Below are 16,456 nucleotides of genomic sequence, written 5' to 3' on the forward strand. Positions count from 1 at the left end.
TCAATAGGGTTGGGTCACTCAGTAAGTTTTCAGAAGTTGACTCATTGACGCTAACTCACTTTAAAGAGTCAACCCAGTCAACTAACGTATTTAACTGCTTGATTATTAGGAGTACACTGTTTATATGTGATGAATTATTATTTTGAAGCTTATTGCCAGGTTTGCAATTTGATTCGCAAATTAATATGTAATAATGTATATTTTGAAATATTTAAATATGTCAAAGGACTCATCCATATTGCTTGAGTAAATATATTATTATTAAAAAGTGAACAAAAAAATTTTTGTTACTAGCAAATCAACATGTAACGTTTTGTACCATATCGATAGTAAGACCTCGCAAAGAGTTTTCAGGTCAGATCCGCCAATAATTACATATAGGAATGTATCTTTGGCTATTATAAAATCGCATAAGCTTCATGCAAGAATTTCACTCATCATGGAAATATTTTTCCATGGAGCAAAAGCATTGAGCCAAAGTAGGTACTCGATTCTTGACAATAAACCAAGTTGCAGATGACCCTAAAACTCAGCCAAAGAGGTTATATGGTAAACTCGTAGCTACATTTTTACAATACCTCGACAATTTTTTGATAAACAGTAAAACCGGCCCACTTTTGGGTAAATGCGTGTATCTCGTTAACAAGGTAATAAAACTTGCCCAAACTTGGTACTTGACATTCGTTTTCAACTCAGTAAGATTCGACTCAACTATTATTGAGATCGGATAAAAAGGCTCCTACTTTTTATACGTTGAGACTAAACTTCCTTTCGTCCATCTGAGGTTATCAGCTATAACTCGAAAGAAAGTTGAGATAGTTTTGCGAAACTCGAGTTTAGTTTTATGTTGAAAATGGCCAATGATCACGCTCGCCACCCATATAAAGGTAATTTTTAAAGAAAAAAGAAATTTGTAAAAGAGATAAATCCTACAGATAAATACGAAGCAAAATTAATGGGAGAAGATTTCACTAACAACAAAACAATACTCGCCTAAACTTCCCCCTCAATTAGATCCCACTTTTTTCAAAAAGCCCAGCTAGCACAAGTTAAATTTTACTAACATGTGCGCGGGTATAAAAAGTTCAGTTCGGACCAAATTAGCCTTCCTTACTTGAGAAATCTACCCATTTGAAAATGTGAGCATAAGTGACACACTAGCGTTTGTGTATGCCTGCCGTAATCTATTTATGTGTAGGTATTCATATCTGGCAATTCTAGCCTTTATACAAATGTTGGGTAAAAAATTTAATAATAATTTTTTTTTTTTAATTTACTAACTTCGTCATCACACCTAACGATCATATAAATGAAAATTTAAATATACTTATTGTATATAATACATCTTAAACGGCTGATTTGAAAATCTGTGAACTTATTTGACAGAGTGTTGCCAGTAGTAATGGTTTTTACCAGCATTGACAGTAGCAGTTGGCGATGAGGCAATTTAAATAAGGCTGCTCATTTGCAATACCATCACTTTTTTGTTAGTAGCAGTTTCTGTTTCGATAAGTATGCATAAATGAGCTGATTAATCAGCAATTGAATATGTATGCGCATATGGTCATGCCACGTGCTACACGCACTCACCATAAGCCAGAAAAGTGAATTTTGCTTTCTATGTAGCAGCATTTGCAGCATGTTGCAAACAACTATTAAGTTCAGGTAGTACTTATGGAGGTCTTTACTCCCCCACAGTCGGATAAACACTTGTTGGTGATATCAAAAAAGGCTGCCATCAATTTACTACTACTACCAATTAAGTTGTTTCCTTGTTGTTGCTATTACATAATTTTATTTTTACTTTGCTGTTATTGCTGTATTTTTTATTGCTATGCCATAAATTTGGGCACAACACGCCAATAACCAAGCTTCAAAGCCAATTCGATTATTCTGCCTGTCTGTGGCAGCATGCAAATGAATTGTGGCAGCTGTTGTTGTTGTAGTTTTGCACGCTACTGTCTCCGCTATAAATTATGCTATCATACATTTTGCAAGTGAGCCTAGAGCCGCATAAATTTTCGTTGGGCACATTCGCATGCTGAAAATGTGTCAAGATAATGAAATATGGGCATAAATTATTTGCAGACACCGATGTAAATTTGTTCTAAAGAAAAGTTCCGCGGGATTAGAGCAAAACAGAGCGATAACTCACTACGAGGGTTGTTTGAAAAGTTCGTGTAAAAAGTAAAGCTTCTCAATTGTTTTTTTTCCACATACCCTCCTTTTAGGTTTATACATTTCGTCTCACGCTGTTTTAGTATGGTGCTCCCTGAAAAATAGCCATTCGTTTCTGCAACCACCTCGTCGTTTGAATAACATCTTTCTATCGCCCACCATTTCTTCAAATTGGAGAACAAATAGTAAATCGAGAGAGTCAAGTTAGATAATAGGGGGGATGTAAAACAAGTTGGAACCATATTTCCATTCATTTTGCGACAACAACTGCTGAGGCGTGAGTTGGTGCGTTGTCGTAATGGAAAAGGAAAATCACTCGACTTCCTCTATTTAAATAAGTGCCAAATACAAAGAAATATACCGATCAGGCTGAAACTTGGTGTGTGTTCTTCCAAGAGATGCTAATAACTACACATAACCTCGATATGCGCTAGTAGTGCAATCTCTCTGATGTTGCACAGACTTTTCAAACGACCCTCGTATACGGAAAATCATTGTTTAAATAGCTTCTTGCCTACTTCTGTTCGTCTCACGTACTTATATTTAGTATTTTGAATAACCTATGCAACTTTATTGCAAAGCTTAGTTTGGATCAGAAAGCTTGACTATTTATTCTCATTAACCGTATATGCTAATTTGTGGTTAGGGAATAGAGGGTATTGAGATTGGCCCTATATATTCGAAGGAAAAAATTCTAAAAGATTAGTTGCTCTTTTTCATTTAAAACCGGTAGGTGACAGAAAATGGGCACGCCGTAGAGAACAGATTTTCAAACGATCCATATGCCGCGCAGCGGATACATGAAACTGTATGAACCATCTTGCCACAAATACTGTAAATGTTGAATGGCTTTATTGTAGATAAAAACGTGTCTGCTGTAATATGTTAAGGCCGGGAGGACGTCGAAGACGAACAGCGATCTGGAAGGCCTTCGACGACGCAAACAGACGAAGATGTGAACCGGGTTCGTGAATTTTTGTACATTGACCGTCGTGCTAGTCTACGTGAGATCAGTGAAGAGTTAAATTTAACTTATTACAAGTGTGTGCCAAATTGGTTCCAAAGGTTTTGACTGATGAACAAAAGCAATTGTGTGTGACAAAGAATCGTGAAGTATTTGAAAGTGACGAACAGGATAATACTTTAGACAATTGTATCACAAGAGATGAAACCTGGTGCTTTGAGTACGATCCTGAGGGCAAGAGAGAGAGAGTGTGGAGTGCGCACGAGCAAGTTGATCGAGTAACGTTGCTCCAACGATCGCTGCATCTGCGCCACTGCAAAATCCCAACACACTTTTAAAACAGCTTTCACGCGCGGAGCGAGGTTGCCTGCACCGCTGTAGCCAGCGAACTGGGACCGGTGTCTAGTGGAAGGGGAAGGTCTAACGATCATTTCCTCCCACCAGCCGATTCGGTTGATCGCTTGGCAGACGCTCCGCGCGAGAAGGCTCATTACTTTTCAATCAAACCCTGTATAGGGCTCCTACACTTTAGCAGGATTGCTCGAATTGCTATCCGTTGTGATATGTGAGTGGTTATAATTATCACTAAACGCTATGGCAATGAACAATTTCCGTGCTGATTTACACAAATTACCACTCCCTTGCGGTGTAAAAATTTTCTAAATTCTTTATTAAATAAGGTTTGTATTGCGCACAATTCTAGAAAATATACAGCAATAAATAAATAAGAAACCGTGAAATTCCTTTGCAACAGACCATTTAGCGCTATGGTATTTGCTGCAGCTGAATATTAGACGAGGCGCAACTAATGCTCGAGACGATGTAGAACAACAACATACAACTCGTACAACTCTTTGGTTTGGTAGTAAGAATTGGGATACAAAATCTAGCATACATACTCGTACGTAAACGCAATGAAACAATAGAAGCATTACTCTACATTTTTAGTCACTATGCGGTGCGAGTGTTTCTGCATGCCACAAGTCACAAGTCACATGCCACATGAAACATTGTTCATGGTAATTTAAGTGTAATGTTTTGTACTCCGTTGATATTGTTAATGAATTTTTATGCGAGCATATACACACATATAGGGTGGTCTGTACAGTGGTTTCTTTTTAAAAATCCAAAAAAATTAGCAGAATTTAATTTTTTCGGTATACTCGCAAAGCACAAACATTGCCTTTATTTATGCTACACGATTTAATTCATGTGGCTGCCTCTACTGGCTTCGCAGTATCGCATCATGTCAACATAGTCACCACGAAACGTTTGCTTGATATTCGGTACGAATCGCCAATTGATTGTTCGCATTACATCGGGCCATCACGGCAGTCCACAGAAAAGCCTGAAGGTAACAAATCGCAGTTCCGAGGCGGCCATTGACATTACCGAGACGGCTGATAACGCAAATACCAAAAATGTTGCACAAAAGATCGATTATGGCATGACGCACCATTCGGCTGAAACCAAAGATCGTTCAAGTCCATATCGTTAATTTTCGACCGCAAAATATTGTTTATCATGTTAATGTAGCGACCACCGTTCATCGTAATGGCGCTTCCAGGCGCTTTTCAAAGAATATAGTCCGACTTCGAGATCCACACAAAACTGCCACTCTCTTCTTCTTCTTGGTATCTTCTGATCCTTAGATGAGGCAACTTTGCTCGCTTTGTCAGAAAATATGATTCTGGCCTATGTATTTTTAATAAACGCATTATTTGTGCTACACAATATTGACATTGGGAATAAGTTTGCAATATTTACCAACATTGTTGAATCGTTCCGCGGAGATAATGATACTGACTTTCTGTCAACATTTCCAGTGGGAAAGAGTTGTCGTTGTTAGAACAAGATATGAGTAAAAAAACCACTATATGGACCACCCTGTACATACAATGGACATTTTTATTTGAATAGACACATTTACTTTAATTTTAAATTACTTTACCAACGATAAGGGAAGCCAAACCAAAAATAATCGAATACTCACATAGATAAATATTCCATTTACGCTATTTTTCGATTCGAGTGAAAATATTGCTCCTAACTCATTTGCACTATTGAAGTGTTATTCCGAAGGATTTAGCGAAAACTGGCAGTTGCAACATTTAAGACATTTCTATTGAGTCGATATTTGTAGCTTTAAATCAGATTATTAGTAGTTCTCAGTGAATTGATAGCTTTTTGCTATTTTGTGTAGACTTATCGAGTAAACAAGAAAAAGGAAAGAGAGGGTGGCAATTTTCTGTTACTTAAAAAAAATTTTCTTGAAGAAATATCTGTAAGATTTGTGAGCGTATTTTTTTAAGATATTTAGGGCGCTTACAGTTCCCTGCTACCTGGCATATAGGCGCGTTTTATTATATTTTATTGTACGTTTTTGATTTGTATATAAATGAGATATACCACTTTAGACCAAAATTATCTCACTTTGATTTATGCTAATTTTTTCTATTAAATTGGCATACTCAAGTGTTCGAATACTATACTGTGGGCAAAAAGTAAGGTGATTTTGGTTGCAAAATTAAAAATCTTTATTTATTCTTGTAAATCAATTTCATCCCCTTCAAAATAATCCCCTCTCGATGAAATACACTTATGCCAACGATTTTTCCATCAGCACCTTCTTCGATTCAGCTTTTATCTCCTCAATCGACTCGAAACACGTTCCCCGGAGTGGTCTCTTGAGTTTTGGGAATAGCCAGAAGTCACACGGAGCCAAATCGGAGCGAATATGGTGGAATTTTTGGCGAAATGGTCACGAAGAACGAGTGTAGTGTGAGACGGTGCATTATCGTGATGCAAAAACCAAGAGTTGTTGGTCCATAATTCTGGTCTTTTTAGACGAATTGCTTCACGCAAACGACGCAGAACGTTCAAATAATATTCCTTATTAACAGTTTGGCCAGGTGGAAGGAATTCACAGTGCACCACACCACGAAAATCGAAAAAAACTGTCATCATGACCTTTATTTTTGAACGACTTTGACGTGCTCTTTTCGGTCTGGCCTCCCGATATTCGCTTGATTGGTCGGTTGTTTCAGGGTCGTAAGCATAAATCCCAGTCTCATCTCCCGTAATGATGCATTTGAGCTTGTCCTGATAGTCTGAAAGCGTTGTTTTACACACATCAACTCGACAACTTTTTTCCAAGAAATTGAGAGTTTTCGGTACCAACCGAGATTTGACTTTTCGTAGGCTTTTAAAATGGTTTTAACAGATCTTTCTGATATTCCGATCATATCAGTAAGGTCTTTAACAGTCAACCGACGATTTTTGAGTACTAACTCCTTCACTTTATTGACGTGTTGGTCATCTGTTGACGTCGATGGTCGTCCGGAGCGCTCCAAGTCATCAACACGTTCTCGACCCTCTTTGAAGTCTTTGTACCACTTATAAACATTTTTCTGCGACATGGTCGAATCACCAAATTCCTTCTGCAACATGCTAAACATTTCCGCAGCCGAAATTTCTTTCTGCAAACAAAATTTGGTGGCACTTCTCTGCTCAATCAAATCAGACATTGTAAAAATCGAAAAATGCACTCTTGGTCGTTTGGTAAACACAAGCGTAAATATAGTACTGATAATGACATTCACATGAAAGTTGGCCCAGATATTATTAACAGTGCTGCCAACTCATGAAAAAAATAACTAGAGCGAAATTTTAATCACGCTCTTTACATCGCATAGTTCGAGTGCGAGAGAGCTAATCTAAGGTCTTCGAAGCAAAGTCTTCGCATATATGTTTTGGACGAATTCCAGCCACGAAATAAAGCCGTTAAGAGCGGATAAATCAATGAAATTGCTAAAACGAGTAAGTCTTCGCTTTATTCGCCTTTATAGGAGCAATTGATCCTTCTTGATATTAGAGCATGCAATAATCTCGGACAGTTTTCACGGGTGACTTAGAATCACATTATCGCTGTAATGCATAGTGCTCAATAAGGTAGTAATTTTATATTGACCGAGCGAAACTTGCTGAGTGAAAAGGAAACGTATGTGTAAAAACAGGCAACCTACGCTTATCTGTATTAGTACTGCCCATAGGAAAAGACATTGGATAATTCCAGCTTTTACTGGAAATATATTTTTTACTTGCACCAGATTTTCCTGTTAGACGATGAGGATCACACCAAATTTTTACTACCAAACAACTGTTATATCCAAATCATCCATATGTTAAATTCATAACTGGGCGTTTACAAAAAATTAAATTATGTTAATGTTTCAGTGGCGGTTATGAACAACAGTCGATTCAAAATACTTCAATTTGCTTCAACGGTTGCCTTGTTTAACAGTATTTATTCAGCACCACAATACATGGCTTTCTTCCGGTCATCGGATGACCTTAATGGTAGAATATGCAAGTTTTCAAATAATTTCTATTTTGAAAGGGGGAATATTTTTTTTGTATTTAAATGCGAAATCATAGTATTTAGGATACAGTAAAAATGCAATATATTTGAAAAATTTTTGCATTTTGAAGATGCAGGCCATTTTATATTAAAAAGGTCATGGAATGAACTTAACGGCCCTGAAGGGTTAAGTCAAGCGGAGATTGGGCTTGATTCACCTCAATCAACGCTGTAGATAATTTCAATTGTACTCGTAAATTGCTCTGTGCCGGTTATTCATTTCGTAAAACGGATCATTCATACTGAATGCATTGCTTAAATTTGTTAGCTACGCGCGTTTAATTGTTAGAAGATACGTAAGAAAAACAAAAATCAGTATTGATTTGAATTTGTACTACGCGTGATTTTAATAGATATTCACATTTTAGACTTGTTTACTAAAGTTGAAAAGAATTTATCTGAACCATGTGTTATTTATTGTGTTTAAATATTAGAGGAGCTTAGAATGACTATCTGTTTAGTCAAAAACCCACACTTAATCTGAATAATTCTTAATATTGAAAACTAAATCAATTTGAAGTTGCACCGAACGCTAGATGGTTTTTGTATGAAGTTTTTTTTGTGATGGAAATGCGCTTGGAGGTTTGTCACTCTCACTCTGATGGAACCTATGAACCTATGATGGAACTAGGAACCTGTAGAGTCTCATTTTAATTGTGCACTAAAGACAGGTATTTAGTTATGGAAATAAATATTTTTTAAAATATAAATTTATTACATAGTACAATATATTTTTAGCTCTCATTTTCATCGTGTTGCCATTCCTTGACATTTACCTACTTAATTTATAAGCCCGTAAGTGCATCCAGCAAGTATGATATTATTGACTTAAAGACCACACAGGGAAAACTTTCGGAAACTTCACACTTATACTAAGTAAGACAGATTTATTAAACGGCAGGCCCTGTCTGCTCAGCAACGCGGTAAACTGCGTGAGCGTCGTTCACAGTCACAAAAGCCGCGAGCTATTTTCCCTTGACACAGACGCTGTGGCATATCGGCCAAACGACTAGCAGCTTGTCGTGCCAGCGGAGAGAATCCTAAATTAGCCGCTGCTAGAGCTTTAACTGGTGATAGGCAACGCCTAGAAGAACGGTCCTGCGAGCCGGCTCGCGGGCATTGTATACTGCTGCCAGAGTTAACGGGGTATTGGCTACCACTAGTGCTTTCACGTGGCGGACAAGATTTGCTACGATGTGGGATTGAGTAAGTTCGTGCCGCGGCACGGACCATTCTTTTATTATCACTAAAAACATCATAAGAGATGCTTTGTGATGCTTCGGTGATGCCCAGCCCCGATAGTGTCATACAGTAGTCGGTATAATTACGAAAATATGGCTTTCGGCCGGTACGTGGGCTTTTCTTTGGTGTGGATGCCATTACAGGATTGGGCGCAAAGCTCGGTGACGTGTTGCGAGAGCGAGAGCCCACATCGAAAGTGATATTCCCTCGTCCTTGTTGCGATGCGGCATTGAAAGTGCGATTACGCCCACCTGACACATTGTAAGTTGCATTAGGGCAAACATTGTAGGTGGCATTTGTGGCACGTGCTTGCGGCACATTATAGGTAACATTTGCATTGCCACGTGGTACGCTGTAGGTTGCATTTCTTGGCTGAGGACATACATCGTATGTTGCATTTGGATTTTGAGATACTTTGTATGTGACATTCCGTGGCGGGCAGGTGTTATAGGTGGCACTGATCGCACGAGGCCCATGAAAGGTGACATTTTGTGGCCGGCGGACATTGCACGTTGCATTCGCAGCACCGTTTCTTTGTAAATTAAAAGTTGCATTCATCGGCGCACAAACGTTATAAGTAGCATTTGGTGCATTTACATTGTAGGTGGCATTTAGAGGTGAAGAAGGCACAATATTTCTTCGCTGAGATGATGTGTAACTGATTGGTGTGGTCGAAAGTGTAGACGGAAATCCTGGCGGCGTATACCGAGTATCTTCGGGATGCATTTGGTAAATTGTCGAACACATGTTCGGGACGGGAGGTTGCCTAGACCTGCTAAACGAAGGGGATTGATAACCGGATTCTCGAGAAGGCGAGTAAGAACGTGTACCACCATAGCTGCCTGAGCTTTCCATACATTCAGCATACATAGACTCGATTTCATTAGCAGCAGTACACAATATGTCCCAAACGGTACGACGATTAGGTGAACCGCCACCTTTTAGACGCTCTTTGTATTGCTCCTCAAGCAGAAATCGTTTCATCTCTGACAACTTCTCCAACCTTGCATACTGATTTTTACGCTGCTCATCGTAAAACTCTTCCTGCTGCGCTCGTGCAAGATGACGCTCAAGGTCTTGTTTTGACAGCGTAAAGAGCTCCGACGGTGATAGTTTGAGTTTACGGGCCCAAAAGAGAATCTCCCTTTTGGTCAACTCTGAGAGATCGTCGTCTTGCAACGGATTCGGTTTCGTCGTACTGGTCGAAGCATCGGCGCATGAGCTCATGGTCGGCCACCGTCGATTAAGAAAAATAAATTCTGGAACTTTTTTAGGTTTGTTTTGATCGATCGTTAACTTCAAATTTGTTATTTTGTATTGCACTAGAAATTTAGATTATATGTCAATAAAATTTGACTTGTGGTGAATATCGAAATGTGCACGCTTAGATAGCAAAATCAAAACAAAATTGAAAAACTCACATTTTCGATAGTGTTCATAAGCGCTACGTTATTTATAAGATTCAAATGAATTCTTAACAGGAAACTTATAAAAGCACATATGTAGTTCTTTAAGTGATAGCGACCGTAAATCTTAAATCAGATAAAAAGAAGCAAACGCACAATCAATGATGAAGTAGATTAAGTATTCGAATAATCTCATAAACAAGTTAAACGGATTGGCGAATAGGTGAAGCAAACTTCATTAACTTGTTGCCACTATTGACAGCTGAAGCGGACAATAACAAAGGCACTAACAATAACAAAGGCAGTAATCGTCGGATTGCCTCACTGTAACATCTCAGGCAATGGCGGCAACATTTATGTTTTGCTGCATTTAATTATGATTGCAATTGGCTGGTGGAAAATGGAAAGAGTCATGGACAAGTTCATGGCCATAATATGCTGAATGAAAGACACGAAGTGTATGTTCATTCGAATATAGTTGTTATAGTTAGCCGTTGTTGTGATTGCTTTTGTGGCCTTTGCAGTTGCTATTGTAACTACTGATGAAATGATTGTCTGAAGTCGATGATTATATTTGGATGGTGTTGCTAACTGTTGGCAGCTGCCGATTGCTTTCTTTATAAATTAAAACATCATTTCTTGTTGTTGCTTTAATAATCCATTTATAATTTACAAGACAAGATGAGTTCAAGTGATGAGGTCTGTTGAAATAAAGTTTTAATAACACAAATACAGAGACCGAATTACAGTAAAAGAGTTTTTTATATTTTTACTTTATTGTTTGTTTTGATTTCATTGTCGAAAGCAGAATTTCGATACTTTTTTGATCGATGTTTTTGAATTGGTTAAAAAATGAGTTTATTTCTGATCTTTATAGAAATAATGGTGCTACTAAGAGAATTGCTACACGCCATAGGGGCACAAAATCTCACTAACCAATGGGGTTTTCAATAACAGGTGTTAAAGGTGAATAGATTGCGCTATCGAGATATGAATAACGATTTTTTATGAACGGAACTGGATGGTATTGATCTGGACAACGTTTATTTTCAACAAGACGGCACTACGTGCCACACAAGCAACGAAACCATTGATCTTTTACGGGAAAAGTTTCCGGACCGTGTTATCTCTCGAAGAGGTGATCACAATTGGAAATTGGCCACCGAGATCTTGTGATTTAACATCTTGTGACTTTTTTCTTTGGTGCCACGTAAAAAGAAGGTCCAGGGTCGATTCAAGACATCAAAGTTGGAATTCGTGAGGCTATCGAGGACATAGGGCGGGCACTTTGCAATTCGGTTATGGAAAATTTCATGAAAAGCATATTGTCCTGTGAGCGCGTATATTAAAAAATAGCATTTTTCTTTGAATATCAAAATAACACCTCTTATTAAAACCCCCTTTACATATATTGATTTCATCTTCGAAAAATAAAGAGAAAACATGCTCCAAATATTTAATTTTTTTTCTTTTAATTTTATATTTTTCTGAATGAATGCAGCACTTTCTTAGATTATTAGATTAATACTTTGACCATTAATAAAATGACAGTGTAGCTTAGCAATATCGTACGTACGGACGATGATGCTTTAGTTGAAATATCGTCCGATTTGGCACCCGTGAGAGGATAATCAAACTAATCTGTGGACAATGGAGTTTCTTAATCTCTGCACGAATTGACAAATTGCCATATAGGAAGATGAGTTACGTATGGTTCAATTATTATAACTAATCTGGAAGTATTATTTGAGTTTCCTTGCGATATGCTTAGACGCATATGAATTAAAGTCTTTAGCTAGATATATGTAGGAAATACGAGTATAATTACTTAGCACGTTTATAAATTTTGAGCATTTAGTTAAGTTCTTTATAATCTTTGTGTGAGTATGTTATTGTATTTTTATATATATTGATTGTGTGTGTTACTTACCGACTGAGCTGATGACATATGTCGCAGGGGGTTTCAACACACTACGTGCATAGGCGCCTCGCAGCACTTCCAACGCGCATGGTTCGGCCGTCACCAGCAGCATTCCGGGCGCCACATGACCGGCATATTTGAGCGCGCGTGTCGCTGCTGTGAGCGGGGCATTCCACCAGCATTGTGCATTGGCGGCGAGAAAATTCTATAAAATATATCGATAAATGGGTAAGGATTAGTTAGCTAAATTAAAAATTAAATATCTACAAACAAATGTTTCCAGAGCTCTTTATCAAAAATACATACAATTCGAAAGGTTTCAAAGTTTGATGTTCAACATCGTACATAAAAAAAATTGTCAAAAATCAAAGCAATTTCTGAGTGACTTCAAACCAAGGCTTATTCATTAAGGGTGGTGGCATCTCGCACAAGGAGGTGACGGGTACGACGACCCCGCGGACCCTAGTCAGGATCTCACTCGCTTCAGCGACATTGTAAGAGTTAGCTAGAAAGTTAGGTGTATATCAGTAACCAACCGCCTTGGACCCTGATCAGGAAGTGTTCATTGGGTCAAAGAGTAGTAGCTTTCATTGCTCCGGGCGAGCGCCGGTCTGTCCGTATTTTCCAGGATCGCTAAAGCGTAGGTCAGGCCTCAGGGAACTGGGGGAGGAGCATTGCCTCCGAGGGTACACCCGCTCTTGATTATTTCGGCCCGACCCCAGCATACGATGCGCTGGTTAAACAAAAAAGTATGGATGAAATAAAGGAAAAAAGACGAGAAGAAGATAAACCACAGAAGGTCCTTAATGATGGAGATCTAGAGCAGAGTCCTTTCGTAAGAAAACCACGATTGCTTCGCTCGTCACTACAAAAAGCGAATACGTCTCTTACGAGCGGCTCATTGCCAACCATAGAAAAATCAAAGGCGGTAAATGAAGAAGTTAAAATGGAGTTAAAATGACGCATCAAGAACTAGACGTAAGAGTAATGTCAAAAGAGGCGTCAACACAAACCTCTGTAACTGCAAATGACGCAAACACAGAAAGGGAAAAAACTGCATCTCCGCGACAAGAGTTTATTCTCAAAATGCGAGCTGAAGAAGGGGAAGACGTAGAGAAATGTTTGGGAGTGCTTAGGAAAATGAAAGTAGTTCTATTGAAGAGTAGGAATACATCCACAGAAATATAGACCGGAGCTGAGAAAGCTGGCAAAGGGCGTCTCTTGTCGCACATATTAACGAAAGAAATTGGAGGTGACAGCACCGCAACAGCTCGAAAAACAGGTGTTGTCCTGGAGAGTACTCCTTCATCCGCAAAAAGAAATGCACCAAGTCCTGCCGCACCCGACTCTTCGAAGAAACTAAGAGTTCGAGAGCCTGAGAATTGGCAAGTGGTAAGCCGGCAAAATCTAGGCCCAATATCGCGCCAAAAGAAAACGATGGAGCACAGAACGATGGAGCAAGGAAGGCTTAGGATAATCAAAAGAAAAATGAGCGAATACCAAACCAAAATCGGAGGCTGTGTTGGTAAAGCCGGCAGAAGGCCACAGTTATACTGAAATTCTCAAAAACATCCAAGAAAAGACCATGCACGACGAAACCACAACGGTGAAAGGCATAATAGGAACCAAAACTGGCGCTCTTTTACTTTTGAAACAATTAGAGGAAACCGTAAAAGTGGTCGGTTCCATTACAACCCTCAGACCAAATTCAACTGTAGGGATCAGAGACCTGGATGCCGTCACAGAGAAGAAGGAAGTTGATGTTGCTGTGAGAAAAATGCTAGCCGGAACTAGCGAAAACATCGATGTTAGGATCACAAAACCTAATCCTAATGCAAGGATGAGAATTAGCACATATCTGAAGCGGTGCTACCGGTGCTTCGACGTCGGACACCTTCAATCAAACTGCAAAGGACCAAACAGAAGCGGAAAAGGTATATGCATCCGATGCGGATAAGCTGGGCACAAAATGAAAGAGTGTACTAAAGAGCCCAAGAGCTGCCAATGCACTGATGCCAATCGCAGCGAGACAAAGCATATGCCAGGCTCGGGCAAATGCCCGATGACAAAAGAACATGACAAAACTTGATTATACTCCAAGAAAACATGCACAGGAATAAAAATACAGACCTGATAATGGAGCAGATGGGCTTAGAGAAAGGAGTTCAAGCAGTATTGAGAAAGTGATAGTGATAGAGAAAGTGTTTAGTATTCGCCAATGCCCACTCGTTTTTGTAGCTGCGCAGAAGTCATTGCATGGAAACCTCATATGCTTTCCATGTGTTCCCATTAGGCAGCGGACTCTATCCAGGCACTAATTTTCGTGCCATTTTTCTGAAAGCAATAAAAGTTAAATAAATTGTTGAGTAACAGATCCCATTCTGGTGTTTTAAGAATGAAAAATAATCAACAAAGTGTATGTTGCCCCCGAGGGTAATGAGATCTCTGACTCCTTAGTTAAGAATCCGGGCATCCGGGACAAAGAAGTTGGCCTCAGAGCTTGTTCTGCCACTCCCTTCTGCAGCCATCAAAGCCACGATTAGCAAATGGGTTACTACAACCCAGAAACAAGCTTGGCAGACTGAGAGAGGCTGCAGATGGACTAAATTGATGTTTCCTGCCATGCCCGACCAACCATCGCAAATCCTCGCTGGTTTGACTGATGACGGACCACTTTCTATGGGCGAAGCACACCGAAAAGGTAGGCATCCCAGACAATGTACTCTGCCCAGCTTGTGAAGAGAAGGATGACACGGCGGACCACTTCCTGTGCGTCTGCCCCGCCTTGGCTTGAATCAGAATTGAGGTCTTTGGCACTGATGTGTTAAGAAGCGGCAATCTTGGCTCCTTGGCTTCACAGGATCTATTCAGATTTCTTCGGAGATCGGGTAGATTTAAAGAAAATTAAAAGGGAATCCGAGTGCAGTACCATGGACTTAATTGTGTCTGAGTGCTTTACTTGCTAATTACCCCGAAAAAAAAAGTTCCCCATCAGCTAAGTGACCGCAGATCTCTACTTAGAACTTTCGAGAACGGGATGCCATGTGTATAGCTCATCTGTAGTCCGTCGTTGGCTCCTTGTTTTAAGTAATATTTATTTCCTGACGAAGACCTCAACGCTGGATGGTGCTAAATTTGGTTGGAGTCACGGAAAACCTACTCATAACCAATTTTGGTAAAACGTTAGGTAACTCATTCGCAAGCTCTTCCCATTGACTTGATACCCAGAGCGAACCAAGTACGTTATGTTAAACTTACTAATATAATTAGTTAAGCCGTGTATACCCTGGAAAATTACTACCACAGACTTGTAGCCGCCCATAATGATTCGCAACAGCAGATATGTAAACTTCTGTGTCTGCACTCAATAGTCTATGGCTTAAGGAGTTTGCACATCTCGGCTTAAAATAAATGCAGAAGCATTTTCCCCGAGAACAGAGCACGTACTCATGAATTATTTAAGACAGATACTGACAGTTTAAATATCAGAAAATGATGTGCCGTAAGTGTTTCTCTAATACCATAACTGGCGATAGCATTTTCAGCCAAAAGGGATGCATGGTCGTTTACCGTGTTACAAATCAACTTTGATAGCCCTAAATTATCCGATTCAAACTTTTAACTCATGCGCCTTTGTGCGAATGCCACTGTAAAAGGTTGATGAATGGAAAGTGCCACCCCAAAGCCCTGAAGAAAACGACAGTCCACGCCTTCTTAATGGCACAAGAATATGCATGGTAAGGCCCTTAGCGGCTGCCAACTGACAGCATCACATTGACAATTACACTGCTTCAACAGTTACCTTTTTTTTTTGTAATGCAATATGCATACAGTTGCTTTTAACACTTGGATAGTGCACGTGTTGCCAGAGGAGCGCGCACAATTGGGAATAAGTTAGTTTGTGGCATTGTTTGCTGCCGCGTTATAGTGATTTAATGTGAAATTTCTTTATTCATATCTGCAGTCAATCGAAATGGCAGTGGCAAGATGGAAAAAGTGGTTGCAGCAACATTGCAAAAGAGTTTGAATGCTTTTTCTAGCTGCCTTTTGGGCCGTCTGCCTGTCTGCCTGCCTGCCACAATCAACGTTCGATAAATCGCTAGTGAAACTGATAAATCATCGATTATCCATGATTGTGCCGCTGTGGTGGCACATGCAAATTTTCGCTTTTCTATGGTACTTGACGCCGTTGCTGGTACGGTTGTTAATTTTTTGTTATTTTGGTAAAACACCACTTGCCGCCAGTCGCCTTATTTAATAGCAACACTTAGCAGCGCATTAAGTGCATCGGAAGCCATTTGCTGGTAGCGTTTGTGGCCCGCGTT

At 39.4% G+C, this 16,456-nt stretch overlaps 2 protein-coding genes across 5 annotated transcripts in view; both read right to left on the reverse strand.

Annotated features, from left to right (window-relative positions):
* LOC128859955 (uncharacterized) overlaps nucleotides 1–16,456 on the reverse strand; it is a 451,250-nt gene that overhangs the window by 60,423 nt on the left and 374,371 nt on the right. For all 4 annotated transcript variants that reach the window (XM_054097133.1, XM_054097132.1, XM_054097131.1 and 1 more), the window contains one exon: nucleotides 12,141–12,336. In XM_054097133.1, the coding sequence (XP_053953108.1) occupies nucleotides 12,141–12,336 (196 nt within the window). The remainder of the gene's footprint in view (nucleotides 1–12,140; nucleotides 12,337–16,456) is intronic.
* Nucleotides 8,237–10,166, reverse strand: LOC128859956 (uncharacterized). Its single transcript, XM_054097134.1, has one exon. The coding sequence runs from the start codon at nucleotides 10,029–10,031 to the stop codon at nucleotides 8,475–8,477; it is 1,557 nt and encodes a 518-aa protein (XP_053953109.1). The 5' UTR covers nucleotides 10,032–10,166; the 3' UTR covers nucleotides 8,237–8,474.

This window comes from Anastrepha ludens, chromosome 4, assembly GCF_028408465.1.
Source record: "Anastrepha ludens isolate Willacy chromosome 4, idAnaLude1.1, whole genome shotgun sequence".
In the NCBI taxonomy this organism is placed as follows: domain Eukaryota; kingdom Metazoa; phylum Arthropoda; class Insecta; order Diptera; family Tephritidae; genus Anastrepha; species Anastrepha ludens.